Here is a 21,604-nt window from a genome sequence, read left to right as displayed (position 1 = left end):
GTTAAACCTCCCCATTCTATTCTTCTATCTCCTCTCCTCTCTCTATACCTCTATACATGTCATCAAACTTCACCCCAAACCCAGAATCCGTAAAAAGTATCCCAAACATGAAAAAAATGCAAAAGAAAAAAGAAAAAAGAAAAAAGAAAAAGAAAAAAGAAAATGAGAAGGAAAAAAAAACAAAATACACCATTCCGTCGTGATGCCCATAAAAAACAGGGAGAAAGTAAACAAGCTAGTCGGTCATAAAAAGCGTACACTGGACAAATAATATGAACAATACAAAAACACTCGGTCCTAATTAAACAACACATTCCCGTCGCTTTTTAGTTCGTCGCCGTTCGTTCACTTCTCATAGCCTTCCTCGACGACATTGTGGTCGCCCACGATACGCAAAAACACCTGCTCCAGACTAGCCTGCGAGACAGCATAGTAGATAACTCCGATCTCCTTCTTGTCGGCTTCAATGGCCTGGAAAATCTCAGAGACTTTCATCTTTGGCATGCCTTCGCCCGCAGACGTCTGGACGGCAATCTTGACCTGACCGTGGTACATCTTGTCCTCAATCCGGACGGCGTGTCCCTTGAACCGCTGCTGCGCCCAGCTAACAACTCTCATCATCTGCTCGTCGGTCGCGTGCATACCACCCTCACACACAAAGTGCAGGTAGTACGAGTCACCATAGCGCTCCCGGAGTCTATCAGACGTTCCAACCGCAAGCAGGTTCTTAGCCAAGATACCCGCTCGCGAGCAGAGCGCATCGGCTTCCTCCATAGAGTGCGTAGTCAACACAATACTGCGGCCAGCAGAAACATTCGCGAGAGTACGCCACATCACACGCTTACTGGCAGCGTCCATACCCGACGATGGCTCGTCAAGCAAAAGTACAGACGGGTTAGCCATCAGCGCGATTCCGAGCGAGAGCTTTCGGCGGTTGCCTCCCGACAAACGGGCGGCCATGCGAGTAGCGAACCGCGTAAGTCCGACAGCACGCACAAGAACCTGCACGTTGTGCTCAACCTCCGGGCCCTTCAGACCACGGAGACGGGCGTAGAAGGTAAGCGTCTCCAGCACGTTCATCTGATCGATAGCATCAAACTGAGGACAGACGCCCAAGTGAGTCCGAGCATGCGCACGGTTGTCGTTCACGGAAACTCCTTCAACATACACACCACCCGCAGAAGGAATAATCTCGCCACGGATCATGTTAAACGTAGTTGACTTTCCAGCACCATTGGGACCCAGCAGAGCAAAGCACTCTCCGCGCTTGACTCCAAACGAGACGTCCTCAACGGCAACAAACTTTCCAAACTGCTTCGACAGATGCGCAACCCGAAGACCGTCAGTTCCATCATCAGGGCTGTCGACGCGCGCAATCTCCTTAGCAAGATCCTCATCCAGAAGCGCGGCCTTGGCCTCGGCATCCTCAATCTTGAACTTGCTCGAGAATCGCAGTCGGAATCGACCAGAGTCCCACCAGATCAAGATACCGTAGAGAACAATAGACTGCATGACGAGGTACAAGATCGGTCCACCATAAGCACGAACGTTGCCGTAGTAGCTAAACTCTTCTTCGCCGTCGCACATCTCAGTGAACAGATTCAGCGACAAGAAGAGAGCCTTGATCAAGTTCGGCATCGGCGCGAAGGTCGCAAGAGCGAAATGCACCTGCTGAACAATCTTATCCGTCTGCAAGGCGGGCGCAAACGTGTTCACCGCAAGATACGCAATCAGGTACACCAAGAAGTAGATGCACTGGAACGCAGCAGTCAATGCAAAAGCAGCCAGCTGTGTCGATGCAATAAGCGATATCACAAATGCAAACAAAATCGAGGCGACGCCATACAAAAACATGATTATAAACACATATCCCAGGCCGTACCAGTATGGATTCGTGGCAGCAAAGATGATGACGCAAACAATTGACGACACCAAGACGAGCGACGAATCAAAAAGAAGGTACGCAGTCCACAGAGGAACCACACGAAGACCGTTAGAGTAGTGCAGAGCGCGAACACGCTGCAGCCGTTCCATGGTAGGGTACAAAGCGGCAAAAGCCGGATAGGCACCCATTGCCAAACAAAAGTAAATAATAAACTGCAGCGTGTCTCCCATCGTGCCGATCCACGGGAATTGAAACGGCGAGTAGTTGGTCACAATGAGAGCATTACCTTGGCCGCGGACATTGTCCATAGCATTAAGAACAAGAGGACCAGTGACAATTCCGGCACCGTTGACGCGGAACGCCATAGTAGGCTCATCGCCAAGATAGATACCACCGGGCTGGATAGTCGAGTAGTTCTCGGCAATAGCGTACTTGAAATCATCGATGTTCTGCACAAGCGTGACGTTGTCTCTCAAGAGCTCGGTGTAGTTCACAGCCTGGCCAGCAACCTCATTCATGGGGCCATTGTAACCGTCTATAGCAGCCGTGTATGGCGCGAGAGCATCAAGAGCACCGTTGTTGTCAACAGGAGAAGGTCCCAAAACGACCTGGAGTGGCTGGTCAGTGATATTCCTTGTCGAGATATCACGGAAGATCTGCTCAGCAACGTTATCCTCTGCCTTGCACGATCCACCGGGGTAGTCGCGAACAAAGATCATAGTGATTCCGCCGACGATGATGGGAAGGAATAGGATTCCCAGAATAGGCAGGGGATGACGGCGAGCAACAATAACTCGCTTCCAGATCATCGTCCAGATTTGTTCTAAACATCAAACGTTAGTCTCATTGAAAGTACGACAACGAGTAAACAGAAACTCACCTCTCATTCCCACAATCTTGCCAACTTTTAGATCCAGGCCGTTGTTGTACGGCTTCAAAGCAATCTTCTCATCGTCATACAGAAGCGAAGAAGACTCGCTCTCCACAGCACCGTAAGTCGTAGATCTCTTTTCAGACAACAAGCTGCTTTCGCTATCATCCAGCAAGAAATCGTTCTCACTCAGAAGCTCTTGAATCTCACTGTCAGAGTCCGCAACAAGCTTCAAGAAAACATCCTCAAGCTGAGGGCCTGAAACACGAAGCTCCTTGTGGCCTTGAGACTCAAGACGGGAGACGAGCTGAGTCACTTGAGCTCCATCAGCAGCCTCATACACCTGCTCACGGCCAGATCCGGGAGTAATCGAAAAGACACGGTATCCATTACCGAATCCCTCCTTGAGCTCGACGGGCGATCCGGTAGCCTTCAACACACCACGAGCCAAGATCGCGATATGATCAGCCAGTAAATCGGCCTCGTCCAAGAAATGAGTAGTCAAAACAAGAGTGCGCTCGCCACGAGACGAGAGCAAGATATCCCAGATATGACGACGAGAGAGCGGGTCCAAACCGGACGAGACCTCATCGATGCAGCAAACCTTTGAGCCACCGACAAACATGACAGCGAGCTGGAGCTTGCGCTTCTGACCACCGGAAAGATTCATGGACAAAAACTTGCGCTTGGGTACCAAGTCGCACTGAATGACCAAGTCCTTGACTTCCTGGTTGAGAGTCGCCTCGGGAGAACCCTTGACACGACCCCAGATCTTGATGTGCTCCTCGACAGTGAGCTCGTCCCACATGACGTTCTTCTGGGGACAAATTCCGAGCGAGGTGGTTGTACCAAACTCGATAGATCCCTCAGATGGCTTTTGAATACCAGCAATCATCTCAAGAGTGGTTGTCTTTCCCGAACCATTAGCACCGAGCAAGCACGAAATCTCGCCGGTGCGGAACTTGACATTCAAATCGTTGACCGCAATAACGGGAGGCAATTTCTTGCCACCACGGAAGAAACGGCTGATGTTGAACGGGTGATAGATCTTGGACACACCTCTGATGACAAGCGCGTTATCGGGGTCCTCAACCGCAGCACCAGTACGGCCATGAGAGCCATACATAACTCGCTCAATGAGCATGCCGAGACCAAAATACAGAGGAATCTCGACCAAAGCGCCAATCCAGAGCACTCCACCAGCGAGAACACCAGTAGGAGCAACCTCGACCAACGAGATGCCCATAACCTCACGCTCGAAGCGGGCGTTGGTCTGCATGTAGTAAACGTAGTTCATAGGCGGGAAAAGGAATCCGAGCGCGTACGCAGAACCACCATCCTCGGGATGCATAGTCGACTGGACGGTAGTCATGATGGCCAAGAAAACGCAGACGCCGGTGGCAATGATACCGGCGAGCTGAGCCTGCTTGAACGGCTGAGCAAGCATCTGTGCCCAGGCAACGTTTGCGAAACCGTTGATGACATGGAAGACGATGATTGAGAGAACGTTCGAGTTGTAAAACATCGTGCGTCCAACAGCAGCACCGACAACGATCCATCCGGGAAGGTAGAGCGCAGAGTACGAGATAAAGAAGGAAAGATGACGAGCAAGTTTCGTGCAGCCCATGCTCTCGAGCAAGGTTGAGATTCCAAGCTCACGCTCGAGAGCAACGACACCGCAGAGATGGTAGATGATTCCAATCATGGCGATGAACATAGCCGGCGACATGTACTTGATCAAAACAAACATGTAGCGGACACGGATATCCTGCTCGTGCTCTTCCTGACTGCGAGAAGTATACGCAATCACATCCGGCGCGTCTTCGGTCTGGTCAAGATCCAAGATAGCAGCATCAACGGCCCCTGCAACAGCTCGGTTAGAATTTTCTTATGATATCAAGAGGGGAAATGGGAGTGGGACTTACACTGAACGGGGAGAAGATATCGCTCGACATCACTAGTGTGATCATCGACCTTGACACGAAACAGTCCAGCGTCGGCACGAAGAGTGTAGTTATATAACCCGTTGGTAGGATCAAAAGTATTCCACTGAACAGCACCAATGCAGTTCGAAGCGCCTCGCAGGTTCTGCTTGCAGATAGTCAAAAGCTCAATCTCGTCCTCAATCTCGAAGACTTGCTCAGGAGGAATGCCATAAGCGACTTTCATCATCAGCTCGCGCACTTCGGGAGTCACGGTTCCGTTCTCCATCAGATAGACAAAGTCACGGTCGCCGATTGCTTCAGCCAATGGCCGGATAGGCGCCGGATCTGCGACGCCGAAAGTTGCCGCGGGAACGAAGAGGTTGCGGGCATATCCCTACACGCGCCAGGTGTGTTAGTCTCGATGATCTCGCGAGCGCGCACAAGACACCCGGCAAGGGCCGATAACCAGTCTCGAAACATACCAGGATCCACATGAAAGCGACCGGAAACACAAACGCGCGGAAGATGGTCCAGAACCATGTCCGGCGGAAGGTAATCGCGGACTTTACACACAGCGCATAGGTCTGGCGGTATACCGCGGACCTGCGCTCAGTAGCCACCATTGCTTGTAGATATTATGGCAGTTTCTAAACTATTGCGTAATATCAAGCAGGAATCCAGACAGCGCAAGGATTTTTCTATTCGCAGATAATCCGGGCGTGAGAGGAGGCGGCAGGTGTAGAGAGCGATGGAGATGAGGAAGAGAAACAGGACAGAAACAGCAGGAGCAGCAGCCGGAGTCTACATGCAGAGCCCGAAAGTTATCCTGGGACTTGGGCGGTGGCCTTTTCTGGTCTGGCTGGCTGATTGCGCGCTGTCCTGGATCTGGATTCACATCAGTTGTGATCTGATAGTGACTCGCTGGCCTCTGTCCGCTGCCTATCCGGTATCGTGCGCTGCGCCGATAACAGAATTCCCGCCTGCGCTAACCGAATCAGGCGCCTATCTGAACTCTCTTATCCTGCCCCTTGCTAGCCGCGTGTTCGTGTTGACAGGTGTGTCCGCCGATAAACCGCCAGATAACTCAGCTACTTATAAAACAGCATATATTTCATTTTTACATGTAAACGGCATTGAGACAACAAAAATAGAAAACAGGATTATGGTTACGATGCCCCATACAAATAATACCAATCGCGCCCGACGACTGTAGCAAAGGAAGCATACAGCTGCACCCATCACAGAAAAGCATACAAGATAACAACTCACCCACAAACCTGCCTATACACATGATACATCATATATATAGCACTTGGAAATATAATGAGACTAATTGACAGCTAGCGCTCGCATACATAGATAGAGCAAGAATATACAAATACACAATATCACAATTGCAAAGACAAATAACAACTTTGCCTTTGGCATAGTAAAAAATACAGAAAAGAAAACAGTGACATTCAAACAAGCCATAGTCCAAAACAAACAAATAGAAGCATATGTATAGACATATAGTATATATATAGTATATATAGTATATAGAAGTAGATATGTATAATGGACCGCTGAGTGGCCTGCGTAGCCCGTCTTCCAGTATCGGTGAATACACACTTCGACACACAAGAACGAGGCAACAAAAAGTATTATGCGCAAAAATAAAAAAAGAAAAAATCAGAAAAGAAAACTTGCAAACTGAATAAAGCGACGTTGAACTCCTAGTTCCTCTTTTCCCGTCCCGCTTTCCTATATTTCACCCTCACCACCTATTGTACGTGTGGCATAGCCACCTTTTCTTCTCTAGCTGCCTCGCTCATCGCCGAGCTCGGAGGCGCAGAAGATGCGCTCGAAAAACTGTTCTCTGCCGATCGGATTTCCTGAAACGTCGGCGGAGGAGTGCTAGTCGCATCACTAGACGACGGCTCGCTCGCAGGCGTTTGCTCGTGCGATACCGACGAACGCGGCGACACCGCCAACTGTGCAGACTTCTGCGTCGACGGCGACGCAGCAGGAGAGAGTGGCAGCGGCTCATCCGTAGACAAATACATAAGTTTCTCAATCGACACCAGATGCTTGCCATACGAATACTTCTTGAGTGCTTGCAAGTGTGGCGTAATCTTCAACACCAAGTTATCTCTCTGCTGTCCGTTCGTCACGTCCAACAGTTTCTGAATCACGTAGTTGGCAAACTGATCCTTCATCATCGCAGTCAGCGGCAGCGACCCATCAGACTTTACACGCAGTATCTCGTCAATAATCGCCTGTCGCTGTCTACTGTCGCCATAGACAATGCACTTCTCAACCACATTCGAGGCAAACTTGTGCTTAGAAAACTGAAGCACATTGTCTCTCACAACCATGATTATCTTCTCACGGTCCTCTGGCTTTCCGCGCTCAATCACATGCTGTATCACGTAGTTTCCATACTGATCTTGCACCAGATACGACGAGAATGAGTGCAGCTCCTCAAGAATCGAGTTCTGCGCTTCATCATCACAATGTTCTAGCATTCGCTGAATCACACGGCAGCCGTAAGGATGTGTCGCAAGATCATACACCTGCTGATGAAATGATCTAATGATAAACTCAATGTGCTCAGCAGGCACCCGCTCTATCGCCTTCTGTATGACATGATTGCCGTTTTGGTCCTTGACACATCTCAACACATGGCCTTCGAGCTCCTTCACAAGCTTCGCCTGCTGATCAACCAGCACATGCTCAATAGCCTTTTGCACAACACGGCATCCGTACATTTGGAGTGACAGCGTAAGCATGTGGCCTTCCATTTGCTTTGCAAGAATCGTCTTCTGCATCTGATTTCCGTGCTCAAAGAACTTCTGAATCACATAGTTTCCGAAAACATCAGTCATCAACTGCAACGAATTCGATCTAATCTCATTGAAAATCGTCTCCTTCTCGTCGCTATTGGCCGTCTCTAATCGCTGCTGGATAAACCGCGAACCATGCTGATCGCCACTGAACTCAACCACATGTCCATAAATGTCTTTAAGCTCGTATTTCTTGCCCTTGCTGCTCCTGAACTCCTCCAACAGCGGAGACCGCACCCCAAGAGGGAAGTCATCCGTCGCAGCTGACGAAGGCGCCGTAACAGGCGCTGTCTGTCGCCGATTCAGGGACGGAGGAACAGAAGCTATAGGCGAAGAGACAGTAGCCTGAGAACCCGATGCAGAACTCCCTACGCTCATCGTACTTCTGGCAAAAGGCGACGAAGGTGAAAACTCAAACACGGGAGCCTGAGCACGATACATTGGCGACATTCCCGGCGCAGGATTCTGCTTTGTAGACAAAGACAGCTGAGGAGGCATCTGGGTCGAGCGTGGCCGCGACTTTTTGCCACCGGCAACGTTCGGGATATTTTGCATGCCTCTCATATTCTGCTGTTGTTGTGGCATCGGAGGCGGCATTTGCTGCTGTACTGCGCCCGGCGCATACTTTGGCATATTTCCAGAACTCATTGGGTTTCCGTAGTACGGCTGGCTCATCGAGCGGCTTCTGTAGTCTGCCGACGCATCGTAAGAAGGAGAAATACCTCCTCGGGAATACTGCCGCGGGTTACGGAACTCCTGTAAAAGATCAGGCTGCATCGCGTTCGGGTTGTTGCCATACTGCATGTCATATTCGGACACGGAGCCGTGTTGCGAGTGCATCGACATACGCTGGGGCTGCTGATAAAAGCGTTCATCATTATGAGACGCACCCGTCCACATGGGTGGACGCTGGAACGGGTATCCGTCAGCAGCACCATAGTGTTGCTGCGATGGGGACGTAACCGAGGAGGTAGACGCCGAAAACGAGGGAAACGGGGACGATGCAGAAAAGGATCCCATGCGTCGGCGGTCGTCGTATGCGTTCTCCATCACGGGCGAGGTCGCCGACTCGAGCTGCATGGCCTTCATACTAGCAAGAATCTCGGCCTCCCGTGTGGCCTCCGCAATCGACCCTACTCTGTCACGAAGCTGGGAAGCAAATCCCATCTGGGGAAACGGGGATTGAGCTTGGCTACCACTGTTGCTAGTAGATGCAGAGCTACCGAGCATGGCAGTAGTGAAGTTGCTGTAGAGCGGAGGGCTTGCACTTGCGCGGGCGTTTCCTATTTCTTCATCTATACGAGACTGTGATGAGTGTGACAGAGTAGGTGAAAGAGCAGATACAGGCTCGCTGAATTCGCGCGATGCTATGGACGTATGGCGGGAGGGGTAGTCATCACGCATCAGTTGCTCCTCGATTATCGCCGCAGCAATATCATCTGCGTCATCAAGAACAGTAGCCTCGTCTGCAACGACCGACGCATAGCTGTTGCCGAAGGAGTATTGTGATGCCTGTTGAGCCTGCGAAACTCCCGCGGAGGCGTGCAATGACGATGGAGAGCGCATCCCCATTAGCATGCCTGACCCACTATTTGGGAGTTGGCTTTGCGAGGATCCGAATGTAGATCCCAATCGCTGGCGCTGGGACATGAAGAAGGAAGAATCACGCGGAGAGTCAGAACGCTAGACAGATTGAGCGAAGTTAGCTGGGGGCCCGGCAAGACGGGATTGGATTGCGAGATAGGACGGGTGAGAGCAGGATGCTCCCACCAAAAGCGGGACGGAAATGACGCAAAACAAATATACATACGTCGAGTTCGACCGGAATCTTGCGCATGCCAACCGGCGACATACTCGGATTCTCAACGGCAGGTGCCCACAAAGGCGAACGTGATGAAGAAGAATTGTTTGAAGTCCATGGGTGTAGATCGAGGTCAGCTTCGCGATCGGAGGGGCCGTTCGTGATTACGGATGAGGACGTGGTAGCAGCGCGGGCGGATAGCGGCGAAGACTGCGTGGTGATAGCGTGTTGCGAAAGCGGGGAGACATCGTCTGGGAAAGATCGTGTTAGCAAGCAATCGGAAGATCAATGGCGACACCAGGGCCGACAAACCAGGGCGATGCGCGGTGGCGGTGAGCGGAGACGCGCCCCATATTCCCCAGTTGGCGTTAGCGGCCATGGTGGACACGCGATAAACAACAACAAGAGAGAATTGAAAAAAATGAACTAGGCTGCGCGCATTGCACGCAATTGGCGCAGGCTCGGTCTGGGAAGGTGGGAATGGGTGTGTGTAGAAGAGCGAACAGGCAGGAGCTCAAAGCGGTGAAGCTGGGGCGAGACAACCCAAGTGCGTCGGGTCGAGAACAGATAGGCGGTGCAACACGTGACGAACGCACCCCGTGCTTGCACGTGACCATACGCACCACACAAACAATGGCGGACCTGGGATGCACCGCAGCAGGCAGCCCAGCCACCGCGATAAGAGACCGCGGCGAGAAATCTGCTGGTGTTTGTTGACCTACGCTGTAACTTAAAGCAAGAATTTAATAGAACAATCTTGGAAACATCTCTGGTCGAGAGATGAACGCGTTGACTCGACCAGGCCTACAGATCAACGCTACAGATCGTGCGGGAACAAAGAGATCCCGCCTGGATGATATCGCGGTATGGGCAGCTGCTAGAAGTGGGTCCTGCTGCACCAGCTCGCGCGCAGCCTGGCGAGGAGCAGGTCGACTATTATATGCAGCCCCCAGCAGCGGGCGGCGAGTAAACGAGAAGTAAGCAACAGGCCGCTGCTCTGAAGCGAGCGACCGCTGTCTGACCTCAATATGCGGCAATGCGGCAATCCCTCAACCCGCACCTGTTTCCGCGCTTTGAAACCGCTGCTGCCCTACCTCCTCGTCTCCCCGCGTTTTACCGCTCCCACCAATGGCCGGCCGTAAGAGTGAAAAACTTGAGATAAAATGACATTCCTAGCTTCTAGATACTAGATACACAACAACTGATTAACAATAAAAACACCTCCACCTTAAACGAGCGCCTGTCTATACTGGTTATAATCCTCTACCGCCATCCCGATCTTGTTGTACAGATATTGGCGCGCGCTCTCGTCTGAGATTGGCACAAACGGGCCTTGGATTCCACCCCACAGCACAAGCGCAATACCACCTTTCTCCATCGACACCGTCTGCAACTGGTCGAACTGCACGTCCCACAACGTCGTCATTCGTCGCGTGTGCATCAATAGTATACGCGTGTACGTCACAATCACGACAAGCTCCTCGCCGGGTAGAGACATATGAGCCACATATTCCTCATTGAAATAATCGCCCTCGTTGAGCTGCTTGAGCCACGCCTGTCCGATCGCCTCGCGCTGCGAGTATGGCTTGCAAGTCATATCGCGGCCGATAAATCTAGGCAGACGCACTCGGTCGATTCCTTGCCCGTCAAACACGGTCGTTGTGTTCCGAATACCCTCACTCACATTATTAGCCATATCGAACAGACCGATCGCAGTCTTCGTAGGAAGGCCAACCAGTCCACGACCGAGACCCTTGAAAAACCCAGAGGCACCTTCTTCCGATGCACCACGCATAGGAGCTAGAGCCAGACCCGACACACCACTGGCCAATCCCTCGACAAACGAGTTCGCTCCGGCTGTAACACCGTAGAGAGCATGGCGAGGCTTGTTACGCGTCCGACTGATCCTGCGTCGATCCTGGAACTGCTTATCAAGCGTAGCAACCGCGAGACCCTTCGAGATACTACCAGATATCTTGGCGATGCTGTCCGAAACACCAAATACCGACTTGCGCAAGAAACTTATTCCGCCCTTCGCCAGACCAATACCGAGCTCTTGAGGCCGATCGTTCATGATGAAACCCTGATATGGCTCGTAGAATATATCCATGACTCCAGAACTAAGATTGTTGAACAAACCAACAGGATTGCCCAAAAAGTCTGCAGATCCAAGAATCTTGTGAACCTGGAAGAAGAACTGCTGTCCGTAATGGGTAGCCATCAGTTGGAATAGCATCGATGTCGACACCCGAGCATTTTCGAGAACAAGCGCGTTAAGCTGAACCGGCGCATCGTTGATGTTGCCGATCGCCATCGTGAGAATGTTCAGGAAAAACATCAGAGCGTTTTGAGACGACGTCTTGTCTTCCACATTCACTCGCTCCGTCCGCACAAACGAAAGATCCATCTGCGCTGGCTGGATGTGCAATACCTCAAAGTATACATCATTACCTGCCGCTGTCATCGACGGCTCGGGAATCTCAATCACATCGTCACATAGCTCGTCAATCTCGTTCGTAGACCAGCTCGCGCCGGGAACCTTGGAGAAGTCAAGCAATGCAAACAAAAAGTCCTCATCAATCTCAACAGTCATCTGCTGCAGCAAGATCGTAGCATACTTTATATAAAGAACACCATGCGATTCGTCTTTAACGCGAGTGATTGAGAACGAGAGCGTCGGATGACTTTCCATCTCCTTCGTGGTCTGCGGAAGAACACTAGGATAGAAGACAATAGGGTAGATGCCACCAAACAACATGTTATCGATCTGGATCCACTTGAGCCTCGTAGCAATCGTCTGGTAGATGGCTGATTCGTTGTACTTGAACTCGAAGCCGCGGAAAGTTATATAGCACAGCTCTTGCATACGGGAATTGATGAGCGAGATACCCACACCTTCCAAGCTGACAGTGGCACGGAACGTGATATCACCGTCATCCTCAATCGCCTCAAATCCATTATTCCCCGATCCTGTTGACGATGCAAAGCTAGCTTGTGACACGTTATACTTTGGCTTGTACAGACTTCGACTCTGATCATAGTCTGACAGAACAAGTGTCTGAATAGGCCCATCAGCAACCACATTGATATCTATAATCTGAGCCTCGCCATCTCTGGTCGGAGGAATTTTCATGGGCACAAGATTTCCAATCTCCGCCAACGCCACGTGTCGCTCGACATTTGCGGCACAGATCACTAGCTCCTTCTGTTTAGCAGCAGGATAATCCCATGCATATGGCATAACGCTCTTAGGCGGCAATCGGTATTTGATTGGCGTGAATCGCTTGACATTGGCAGCGCGGTACGTCATATCTTGATCATCCTCATAGTTGATGTATGGATTCTGTTTGCAAAAGTTAGTTTGATAATTCTTTGTTGCAGAAGATCTTCTACTTACCGACTGGTAAAACGTAAACTCCGTGTTACTGAAGTTGCGAATTGAGTACGGCCAATTGCTCTTTTCCATATCAATATGCAAGAACACAGTTGCCTGCTCAATCATCACTTCTACCTTAAGTAGCTTCGGTCCGCTACCAGGCTTGGTGAGTTTGATATGCGTTCTTCCCAGGTCCGATATGTTGAACGGTGACGACCTAAGCAAACAGTTGGTTAATTAACCGACCACACAAACCTCTATAATAACACAAGTTCACGAACCATGGAGCTCCTTCTACCGGGAAACTCAACGACAGTTGTTTCTCTGGAACTTGCTGCAGGAAGTGGAGCGGGTACACCTCGCCACTCTTGATCGTCATCACTGTGGAAGATCCTGGCTCACGCATGTTGAGGTCCTCAGATAGCCTGTTCTTCAGAATGAAGCGCGGGGTAATCGACACCACTTTCGTCATTTTGTACTAGATCGATGCTCGAGATTAGCGAGAGAATTCAAATATGGAACTCAGAACAAAAACCATACCTTTCCTTGACCCTCAGAAACATGGATACCCAAGTGAATCTCCCTAGTTCTGTCAATCGACGGAACAACAACATCAGTGTTTCCTCCGATAGCTTCAAAACTCTGAGGGCTGCTCCACTGCGAATCGGACAGCCTCAACAATGCACGGTTTCGTGTGTCGACGGTGCTATACGAAAACATCATAGGAATTGCCCTCTTCTTGGTGTCTATAGAAAAGTGTTAGATGAGAGAGAGGAGAAAATGTTTTTGCTTTGACTCACCATCGTCGCCAATGTCCTCCGCTTCAAACTTGGAGGAAGCAGTCACAGCACCTGCTTTGATCTGCAAATCAAGTCCAGTCTTGTTGAGGATAATGTACGGACAATAGATAGAGACGCGGAAGGCGCCGCCGCTATTGGGAATAACACTATTGACGAAAGTTAGTATATCTCGTCACCGTCCTTATAATTCGAGTGGCAGGAACTACTCACTAGTAGTGCAGGTACAGATTCAACTTCTGTCCGTTCCTATTCCTCGTCGACAGCTTCGACTCTGGCTTGAAATCATCTTGAGCGCTCGAATTGATAACCGCAAAGTCAGTGTGCTCAAAGCCGCTGTCGCGCATTGTCAAGCTCAGCATCAACAGATGAGAGAGCTTGACGACGTGAATCGGGCTCTGTAATCCTTTCCGCAAAAAGTTCGACCACTCGCGCCGCAGTTTCTTGTCGTAAATCATGTAGTTGAAGTCATACGGCAGCAAGTTCACGACTTCGATCGGAGCAGTCACGCGGATCTTCATGTGTGGATACAAACGCGTGAGAGGCTCCTTCTTATCAAACTGCGCAAACAACTGGAAATAAAATGACGTCGGCTCTTCATCGTCATCGTTGTCGGTGCTCTTACAGGTGATGTAGGGCTGATGAGGCTGCAACATGTCTCGCCAGAAAAGAGTCTCTTCGCACCAGCCGAATCCAAGACCCGCGCCAGGTCGGATCTTGAACGACTGGTCGAATATCTGATTGATGGGTAGAGCCTGACTATCTCCAGGGACTAAGATATTAAACATATTAGAATCAGATATCAAGTATTCATTTACAAAAGTGGTGAACTTACCGATCGTCCAAATCTTCCCTTCCGTCTCGCCATTAACCTTCAACTCAATAGGAATCTGCGAGTTGTTCTCCACAAGAAGAGCAGATCGGAAAGTGATGTGCTTGACCTTATCTTCACGCAACTTGACCTCACACACGAGTCGGTGCGCAACTTTCATGGTCTTTGGATAGAGAACGTAGAGTGCTTCGCCTTCTTTGTTGGCCGGAATGCGAGTGACCGCATCGAAATCGGTACCCTTAAGACGGACACCGACTGTTCCGTGCTGCGAGTCCTCACTTAGATTCTATAATCAGATGCTGTCAGTATGCTGCTTCCTAAAGTCAACAGTCAGAGATACATACCTCACGCAGTTTTCGCCAATCGTCAAATCTCCAGGGCACCTCCTCTCCGTCGGCAATCTCCTTCGCCATAGAGAACTCCGGGTTATCAGTATTATCAACCCACACCTGGAGAGTATATCCTGTCTGATTCTTGACTCTGTACGGCGCATTTGCATCAGGAGGCTTGGAGAGCAGATCACTGTCACCGGACATCATCTCCACCGCATTTGAAAGCACCGCGATAGTCTGTGTCGTCACAGTGACCTCCAGCGTCTTGCGAGAGTTGAAGCTGATCGCCATCGAAGACGGCTCAAGAGTCCGTGTCATATGGAACCCAAGAAACCAGGGCTCAATCAGAGGCTCCCAGGCTGATTTTGAGTAGTTGTAGATATTCACAAACATCTCAATACTGGTATCGGCATGCATCTCGGACGACCAATTTCGAACATGCACAGGGAACTGCTTGATACACATATCCAAGAGCGGAAGCTCGTGAACACCTCCGATAAGCACAAGCCTCAGACCGTCCAAATCGGCACTCAACTCTTCACTTCGCAGCAGAGCCGACGTCGGCTCTCCAGTAGGCGCCGCTGAAATAGTTCTAGGAGGTAGTCGCGGAGGGCGATCTGCCGCGATCGGCTTAGGCTTCTTAGCCAATTGCTTCAGACGCTTATTCGAAGAGAAACGGGAATACGGCCTCTTTTGAACAGGCTTTGCCTGCTCGGGCGACAGCTCTGAAGCTTTGTTGACGATCGATAAAGCGAGAAGGATATCGCGCAGCGACACTCGGAGAACAAGCGCCTCGACGCCAATGTTAATGAGAGTTTTGTGCTGGATTCCGCCGTGGTTGTTGTCAATGGAAAAGATGATGTTGAAGTCATCCAGAATACGGAGTCTGTTTTCCTCAAAAAGATCCATCCGGCAAAGATAGATACCAACTTGACGCGCCGACATCGTGAAAGCATTTTGCTGCGTGAGCATGATCTCCTTAATTCGGAGAACAATGGCTTCCGAGCTAGAAGACAGCGGGTTCGCGATCAAGATAACAGAAGCATCGACGATATTGATTCGGAACGAGACTGACCCTGTCGGCTCAGGCTCTTCACCAACATCAACGACGCCATACTTTGTCACGGCATCAGAGTTCTCAGTCGCCATAGCAGAATCGCCATCAACTCGAGTAGCGTCGGAGTCGCTGTTCTCATCGTCATCGCTGTAGCTGTCATCTTCCTCGATCTGGAGCGAATCGACGAAAAAGGCCTTGAGGGAGAAGATATAGTCGATGGCGAAAATGAACCGGGGACTGTCGATTGATAGAATAGCAATCATGTCCGTGACTCCGTCGTCGTTCTTCATGGTGGAGATGCTGGCCATGAACTGGCATCCGTCGTGTTTGATCGGGGGTACAATCTCGCGGAATTTGTTCTTCTGGTGTTGACGACTATCAAAGATCGTGAACGACTTCACGTGAAACTCAGACTCAATCGAGTCATCAGACTTCATCCGCATCTTCACGTCCGTTCCATCAAGTGCCAGCTTTGACAAAGTCGCGGGCTCAGACGTGATCGTATCCGAGTCGGTATCCTTGAATAGTTCGAGAGACAATAACTGCAAACGGAACACAAAGTCGATCTTTGTAAACGAGTCCTGATCGGACGAGGAAGACATGATAGCTTTGCTATTATTCTGATCGCTCGAGGCAGCACCTGCACTTGAGCTGGGCGCAATCGACTTGGACGCACGACGCTTCGGCGGTTCCGAATTCGCGTGGATCGCCCGATTTCTCATATTCTCAGCAGCTTCATCATCCTGCGGCGGCGGTGACTGGAAAGTCGTAGACAGCGACTTCAAAAAGTTGATGATAAACACATACTGAGACTCAGTCAGCTTCAAGTTGACATCCGACATTGATCCAACAATCTCAAGTGCCGGACGATCAACGCCGCGCGTGTGCTCGACGTAGACCATTTTGAAGGTGATGTCGAGATTCTCAATCATCTGCAGCTCCTGCACCACGTCGTCGGGGAAATGGAAAACCGACGTGATTCTAGTCTGGCGTAAGCCCGCGTTGATCTTATTGACAGTAGAAGACTGACCGGTCACGGGATTTTCCAGAGTGCTGAAGTTGTTCTGAATATAAAGCTCACCAAGATGAACAGTGAGGACGTCGGACTTTGAACTTCCGCTGCCTTCGCCGCCGTAATACGGCGACTCTCTCGAAAACAAGAAAATGGGCGTGCGCACAATCACATCGAAATGGATTTTATCTGGATCCTTCATCTGCGATGCCTGCTGAACAGCCGCCTCTCGAGCAGAATCGTAGAGCGTTTTCATCTCGGCAAACTTGGCAAGGAACTGCAAGATCCGCTGGAAAGACTCCTCGACGAAGTTCACCTGGATAGATCCAGAACGGAAATAAATCGACGAGTTGTAGCCTGGATACGCAACCTGGAGCGATCGCTGATCAAATGTTTCGTATCTGAAATCAGCGAGCTCGTTGCCTTGGATGCTAACCAGCTCGTTCTCGACCTCAGTTCCAGTCTCGTCGATAATCTCGTGGTCCTTGAGAGTAAAGTTTCCGATTCTGCCGCCGACACGCATGGTCTTTCCCATGGTGAAAATACCAATATCGGCTTGATCAATACGGATTGTAGCCAGACGCACGCCGTCGTCGTTCAGAACTAGGCCGATGGTTGACAGGTCAAGCTTGAGCTTCATCTTATCCGGACCACTCTCAGAGCTGACGACGGTAGATGCAACTTCTAGCTCGTTGTCACTCTCGTCAGTGATCTCCACGATCTGGTCTTCGTCCTCGCTAGCGTCGTCTCCCGCAAACATCATTTGCAGGAAATCAAGCAGAGTAAGGATAGATTTGCGGGTGATGACAAAGTTCAGAGTGGAAATAGACACCGCGATGCTCTGATCGATCCCTTCGAATGTAGACAGATACTCAGGGGACTCTTTCTGAACCTTCACATAAGTAATATGGAACAGATTGTTCGTGTCCTTGCCATCCTTTCTCGCGACAGCACCCTCAGACTCCTTGAGATCGTAATACGAATCAGAGGAGATAAGATGGCTGAACTCCGGAGACGGATTACTCTCGATTTTGTCCTCGACCGTGAGCTTGCTGAGGATGATCTCGGCATGCATGTCATAAGCGCGATTGAAGAACACAAACTCAAAGTGCTCCAGAATGACATCTACGAGCAGATGCTCGCCAAAGTCCTCACTACTGCCCTGCTGTGACGACGTTCCTGAAACCATACCGCCGCGGTATAAAGATCCCTGGACCTTGTCGACAGTGAAGTTGAACTCAAAGATTCTCTGCTCGTAGCTAGCCTCTGTTCCGCCACCAGTTGGGACAATGCGACCGTCGCTGGTGTGGACATGTGAATGCTCGTCTCCTGCCTCCACAAACGTGTCTCCATCATCGTCGTCATCAGATTCGCCTTCAGTTTCAGCAATCAACTCGCTGATCTCTTGCACTCGGCCCAGATCTTGAGATGAGAATCTGAATTTGGACGGCGACGTGCCGGGCTGGGCATTGGAGCTCTCCGTTCTTGTCATATTTGGTCGCGCCGGAGTTTCTTCCGGTATGGTACCAACGTCAACCAGACTATCGGTATCATCCAAAAACGACATGTTTGGAATACTGGAGTTGATGAGATGCATCAGAGTCTTGTACTTCATATCCGACATTGAAACATGGAGAACCGGCAAGTGGCCAGACACCCTGAACTTTGTGAGATTGGCCGCTTTTGCAACGATCGAAATCTCGACGAGCAAGCTCATGTTGATCTTGTCGAGGATATGGAAGTGCTTGTGCTGATTCTTCGACTCCTGAAGCTGAGCGATCGTGTCCTCGACATTGGGACCGACCAGGACCTGCGTCGACTCTAGGTTCAGTTGGAATCTGTCGTACATCAGGGACTTGAGCGTCTCGTAATCCTCCTCCTGATACTGAGTAGACTGCTTGCTCTGTACCTCGCGAATGACGGCCTTGTCGACAAGGTTAGATACGATGTTGACGTGTCCAGCGTCGAGAACCATGCAAGGCGCGTTACGCTCGGTGGCGCTTGACGGCAAGATGATCAGCGGAGCACGCAGATCGAGCTTTGCGTTTAGCGTCTTGTGCTCTTGAAGCGCGTATTCTAAACCCGCCCTGGTCTGGTTCGTGAACCCTTCGACTGTAGCACCGGCGGCGTAGATCAATGCGCCGAAACTCTCCATATGCGACTTTGGAGGTTTAAAAAACTGCGCAATCTCCTCGATGAACGTCTTGTTGTAGAAGATTTCCATGCTGCCCATCTTCATCTTCAGGCTTGAGTCAGCAGACTCGTCCAGAGGGTTCTTCTCAAACTGCAAGAAGAAAAAGGGATCCGAAGGCGGACTGACGTCCGCTTCGCTGTCCAGTTCCATCGAATCCGTCAAGTCCATGATCGGGAGCTGACTCTTTGGCGACTGCGCCGATCGCTTCACACGGACTATATCGGGATAGAGCAGATTATCTGCAGTGCCATCGTGCACCTTCAATTCCTCAAGCGAGAGCTCGACCAGGAATGAATCAGGTCTCTGCAAGTAATTCACCGAGAACGTGTCCGAGACAAGCTGGAGAATCTCGGCCGCAGCACCGCGAGGGTCACGCTTGAGGGCAAAACTTCCAGTGCCGAGAGAGAGCTTGAGCTGCATCTTGACCGCGTCGCGAGGTAGATCCAGCATCTCTGCCGCAGGCTTCTTCTCTTCGTCCCATTCGATGGCATCATACAGCTCCTTCCGCTGCTGATCAGTCATGACAGCAGCGTCATCCGTAGCACTCTCCTTTGAAGGCGATACACTACCGTCAGAAGCTGCAGGCGCAGACGATCCCCAGGCCCAAGCCATCCATCCGCGCTTAGCGGGTTCAGCCTGCTGCTGCGCAGCCTGCGACCTAGCGGCCAAGGCCTTGACTTTCCGGCGCTCCTTTCTGAGTTCAGCTTTGGCGAGCGAGCGGTAAAAACGAAGATCCTCAAGCGAAAGCTTGAACTCGAGCGTCAACAACTCTTCTTTTTGAGTCTCGGTCAGCTTTGCGTTGGGATCGGCCACGACGCTGATCTTGTAGAGCTCGATATATCGCTTCCTGTCATCGCGTCGCTCTTTGAAATACGACCAGGACCATTGCCGGTGTTTTTCATGAATCTCCCGCAGAATGACGTTACCCGCAAACCTGAACCAGGCCTTTGGATCATCTTCGAGCGGAGTGCTAGGCCGCATGTTCTTAAACTGCTCTGTTCGGACATAGAAATGAAACAGATCGACCATCATCAGCGCATCGCGGTACTGGTACTCGTCGAGTATAAAACCAATCTCATCGAAAAACAACTCTGCCTTTGAGTTTGCAATCGTCGTAGGCGAGCCCTTGTGGATGGTGATGCGGCCCTCGCCGGAGACGGGTTTAAGAATGTACTGGTTCTTATTCCCGCCACCGGTCAATGCCTTTTGGTTGTTTTGGATTTCAGTAAACGCAGTCACGATATCGGTTTCAGAATTGCTGAGAAGTTCTGAGTCTGTGTTCCAATATATAGCCAGTCGCTCGAGCTTTGCGAGCTTGTGTGTGGTGAGAACGTTGTCCTGGATGAAGATCGGGTTCCAGGTCTGGTCGGTCGAGACCGCAGAGAACTCGGTGAGGGTGAGACCAAGAGAAAACGGGTGTCCGGGCGCTGAGATTGTGTCTTCGTAGCGGAAATGAATGTGTTTGATGGTGATTTGCAAGTTGTCAACAATCTTGGTGACCAAAGACTCGGTGAAGCTCTGGTTCTTCTTCTGCTCTTCGGCAGATAGGCCCTCAGGCTGCGCTTGCATCAACAACTCTGCATTCTCCAGTCTCTCCATCTTGAGCATCTGTTTGCGGCGTTCTTCCTCGGCTTCGTCGTACTAGATAGTGGAGATGTCAGTCGGCGCCGATCAGCAAGTTGAGACAAAGGGAGTTTGACTACCTGTTGGTTGGCCTTGGGGATCGCAAGAAGATAGACATTTTCAATGATGACTTTCACTGGTTTGTTTTTGAGGTTCGACCACGGGATCTGAAGTGTGAGATCGCCGAGATGGCCTTCGACGACATCGATCGGCAGTTGGAATTTGTCGAGAGCCTGGTCACCATGTTAACGATAAACGACATACAACAATATAGAAGAGGGATACATACCTCCCGTTTCAACTCTAGCTTCCTGAGCTTGACATCTCCGCTCCAGATACCAATGTTGAGTTGCTTGGGGTCGAAGTTTTTGACCTATGACATCATGTTTGTTAGAATAATGATACTATTTACCGCACCGATGAGCAGGAATGCAGCTGGCGAAAGACATACGTATGCTCCCTACAGTAAGAAATAGAGCGGTTAGCAATTACATAGTGAATAATAGGAAGGAAGTCAAAGATTCTGGCAGATCTGGTGGGTGGGGAAACATACCAGGAAGCGATTCAGAAGCGAAGCAACCAGGCCTTCCAACATCGTTCCGAATTCCAGGCAAGAACGAGGAGTTAAAGAGCGGTATCAGAAAAGCCGTAGCTATTTATCGTCAGTTGTGTTCTTCTTTCACAGTTCTCTTGGGTGGTAACAGGATGGTGAAGCTGTGGAAGAACAAAGGTCGATAGGCTGATCTGAGATGAGTGGTAAACGGACTGGGTGCGGTAGTCAATCCTTTGATCCAGATTGGGAATAGTGGCAGGAATAGGGTTTTGCGATAAAGGTCAAACAGCGCCAAAGATCGGCGGGTCGAAAGAAGCAGGCAGTGTTTTTGCTGTGGGTTTTTCTAAAAAGAATAACAGATGCAATTGCAATTGTGTTTTTATGTTTTGCAGAACTGTCGTGTTTGTCTGGTCTAAGTCGTTGCTGGATATGCGAAATCTTGATCTAATGCAGCCGTTGCACTGTTCTACGCCTCGTTCCCTGCTCTTCTGCTGTAGCTGTTCAGCTTGTTCATGTCTAAA

The 21,604-nt window shown here is 50.4% G+C and overlaps 3 protein-coding genes across 3 annotated transcripts; all 3 read right to left on the bottom strand.

Moving 5' to 3' along the window:
- Positions 1-69: 69 nt before the first annotated feature.
- On the bottom strand, positions 70-5,547 carry BZA70DRAFT_275023 (uncharacterized protein). Its single transcript, XM_064912074.1, has 4 exons — positions 5,164-5,547; positions 4,682-5,075; positions 2,766-4,619; positions 70-2,708 (listed from the first exon to the last, which is right to left on the bottom strand). The coding sequence occupies exons 1-4, from the start codon at positions 5,302-5,304 to the stop codon at positions 346-348; spliced, it is 4,752 nt and encodes a 1,583-aa protein (XP_064769797.1). The 5' UTR covers positions 5,305-5,547; the 3' UTR covers positions 70-345.
- A 661-nt stretch (positions 5,548-6,208) lies between these two features.
- On the bottom strand, positions 6,209-9,966 carry BZA70DRAFT_113710 (armadillo-type protein). Its single transcript, XM_064909438.1, has 3 exons — positions 9,620-9,966; positions 9,317-9,558; positions 6,209-9,189 (listed from the first exon to the last, which is right to left on the bottom strand). Exons 1-3 carry the CDS (start codon positions 9,684-9,686, stop codon positions 6,445-6,447), a joined length of 3,054 nt encoding a protein of 1,017 aa, XP_064769796.1. The 5' UTR covers positions 9,687-9,966; the 3' UTR covers positions 6,209-6,444.
- A 487-nt stretch (positions 9,967-10,453) lies between these two features.
- BZA70DRAFT_306307 (uncharacterized protein) lies at positions 10,454-21,125 on the bottom strand (the record flags this gene model as incomplete). The annotated part of the gene is made up of 11 exons (XM_064914802.1): positions 10,454-12,650; positions 12,705-12,900; positions 12,965-13,161; positions 13,224-13,429; positions 13,484-13,629; positions 13,694-14,252; positions 14,316-14,598; positions 14,657-20,548; positions 20,611-20,763; positions 20,820-20,903; positions 21,084-21,125. The coding sequence occupies 11 exons, from the start codon at positions 21,123-21,125 to the stop codon at positions 10,536-10,538; spliced, it is 9,873 nt and encodes a 3,290-aa protein (XP_064769795.1). The 3' UTR covers positions 10,454-10,535.
- Positions 21,126-21,604: the final 479 nt, after the last annotated feature.

The sequence above is a fragment of the Myxozyma melibiosi genome, assembly GCF_037950935.1.
Source record: "Myxozyma melibiosi strain Phaff 52-87 chromosome Unknown BZA70scaffold_2, whole genome shotgun sequence".
Lineage (NCBI taxonomy): Eukaryota > Fungi > Ascomycota > Lipomycetes > Lipomycetales > Lipomycetaceae > Myxozyma > Myxozyma melibiosi.
This window is presented reverse-complemented; position numbering and strand designations above follow the sequence as displayed.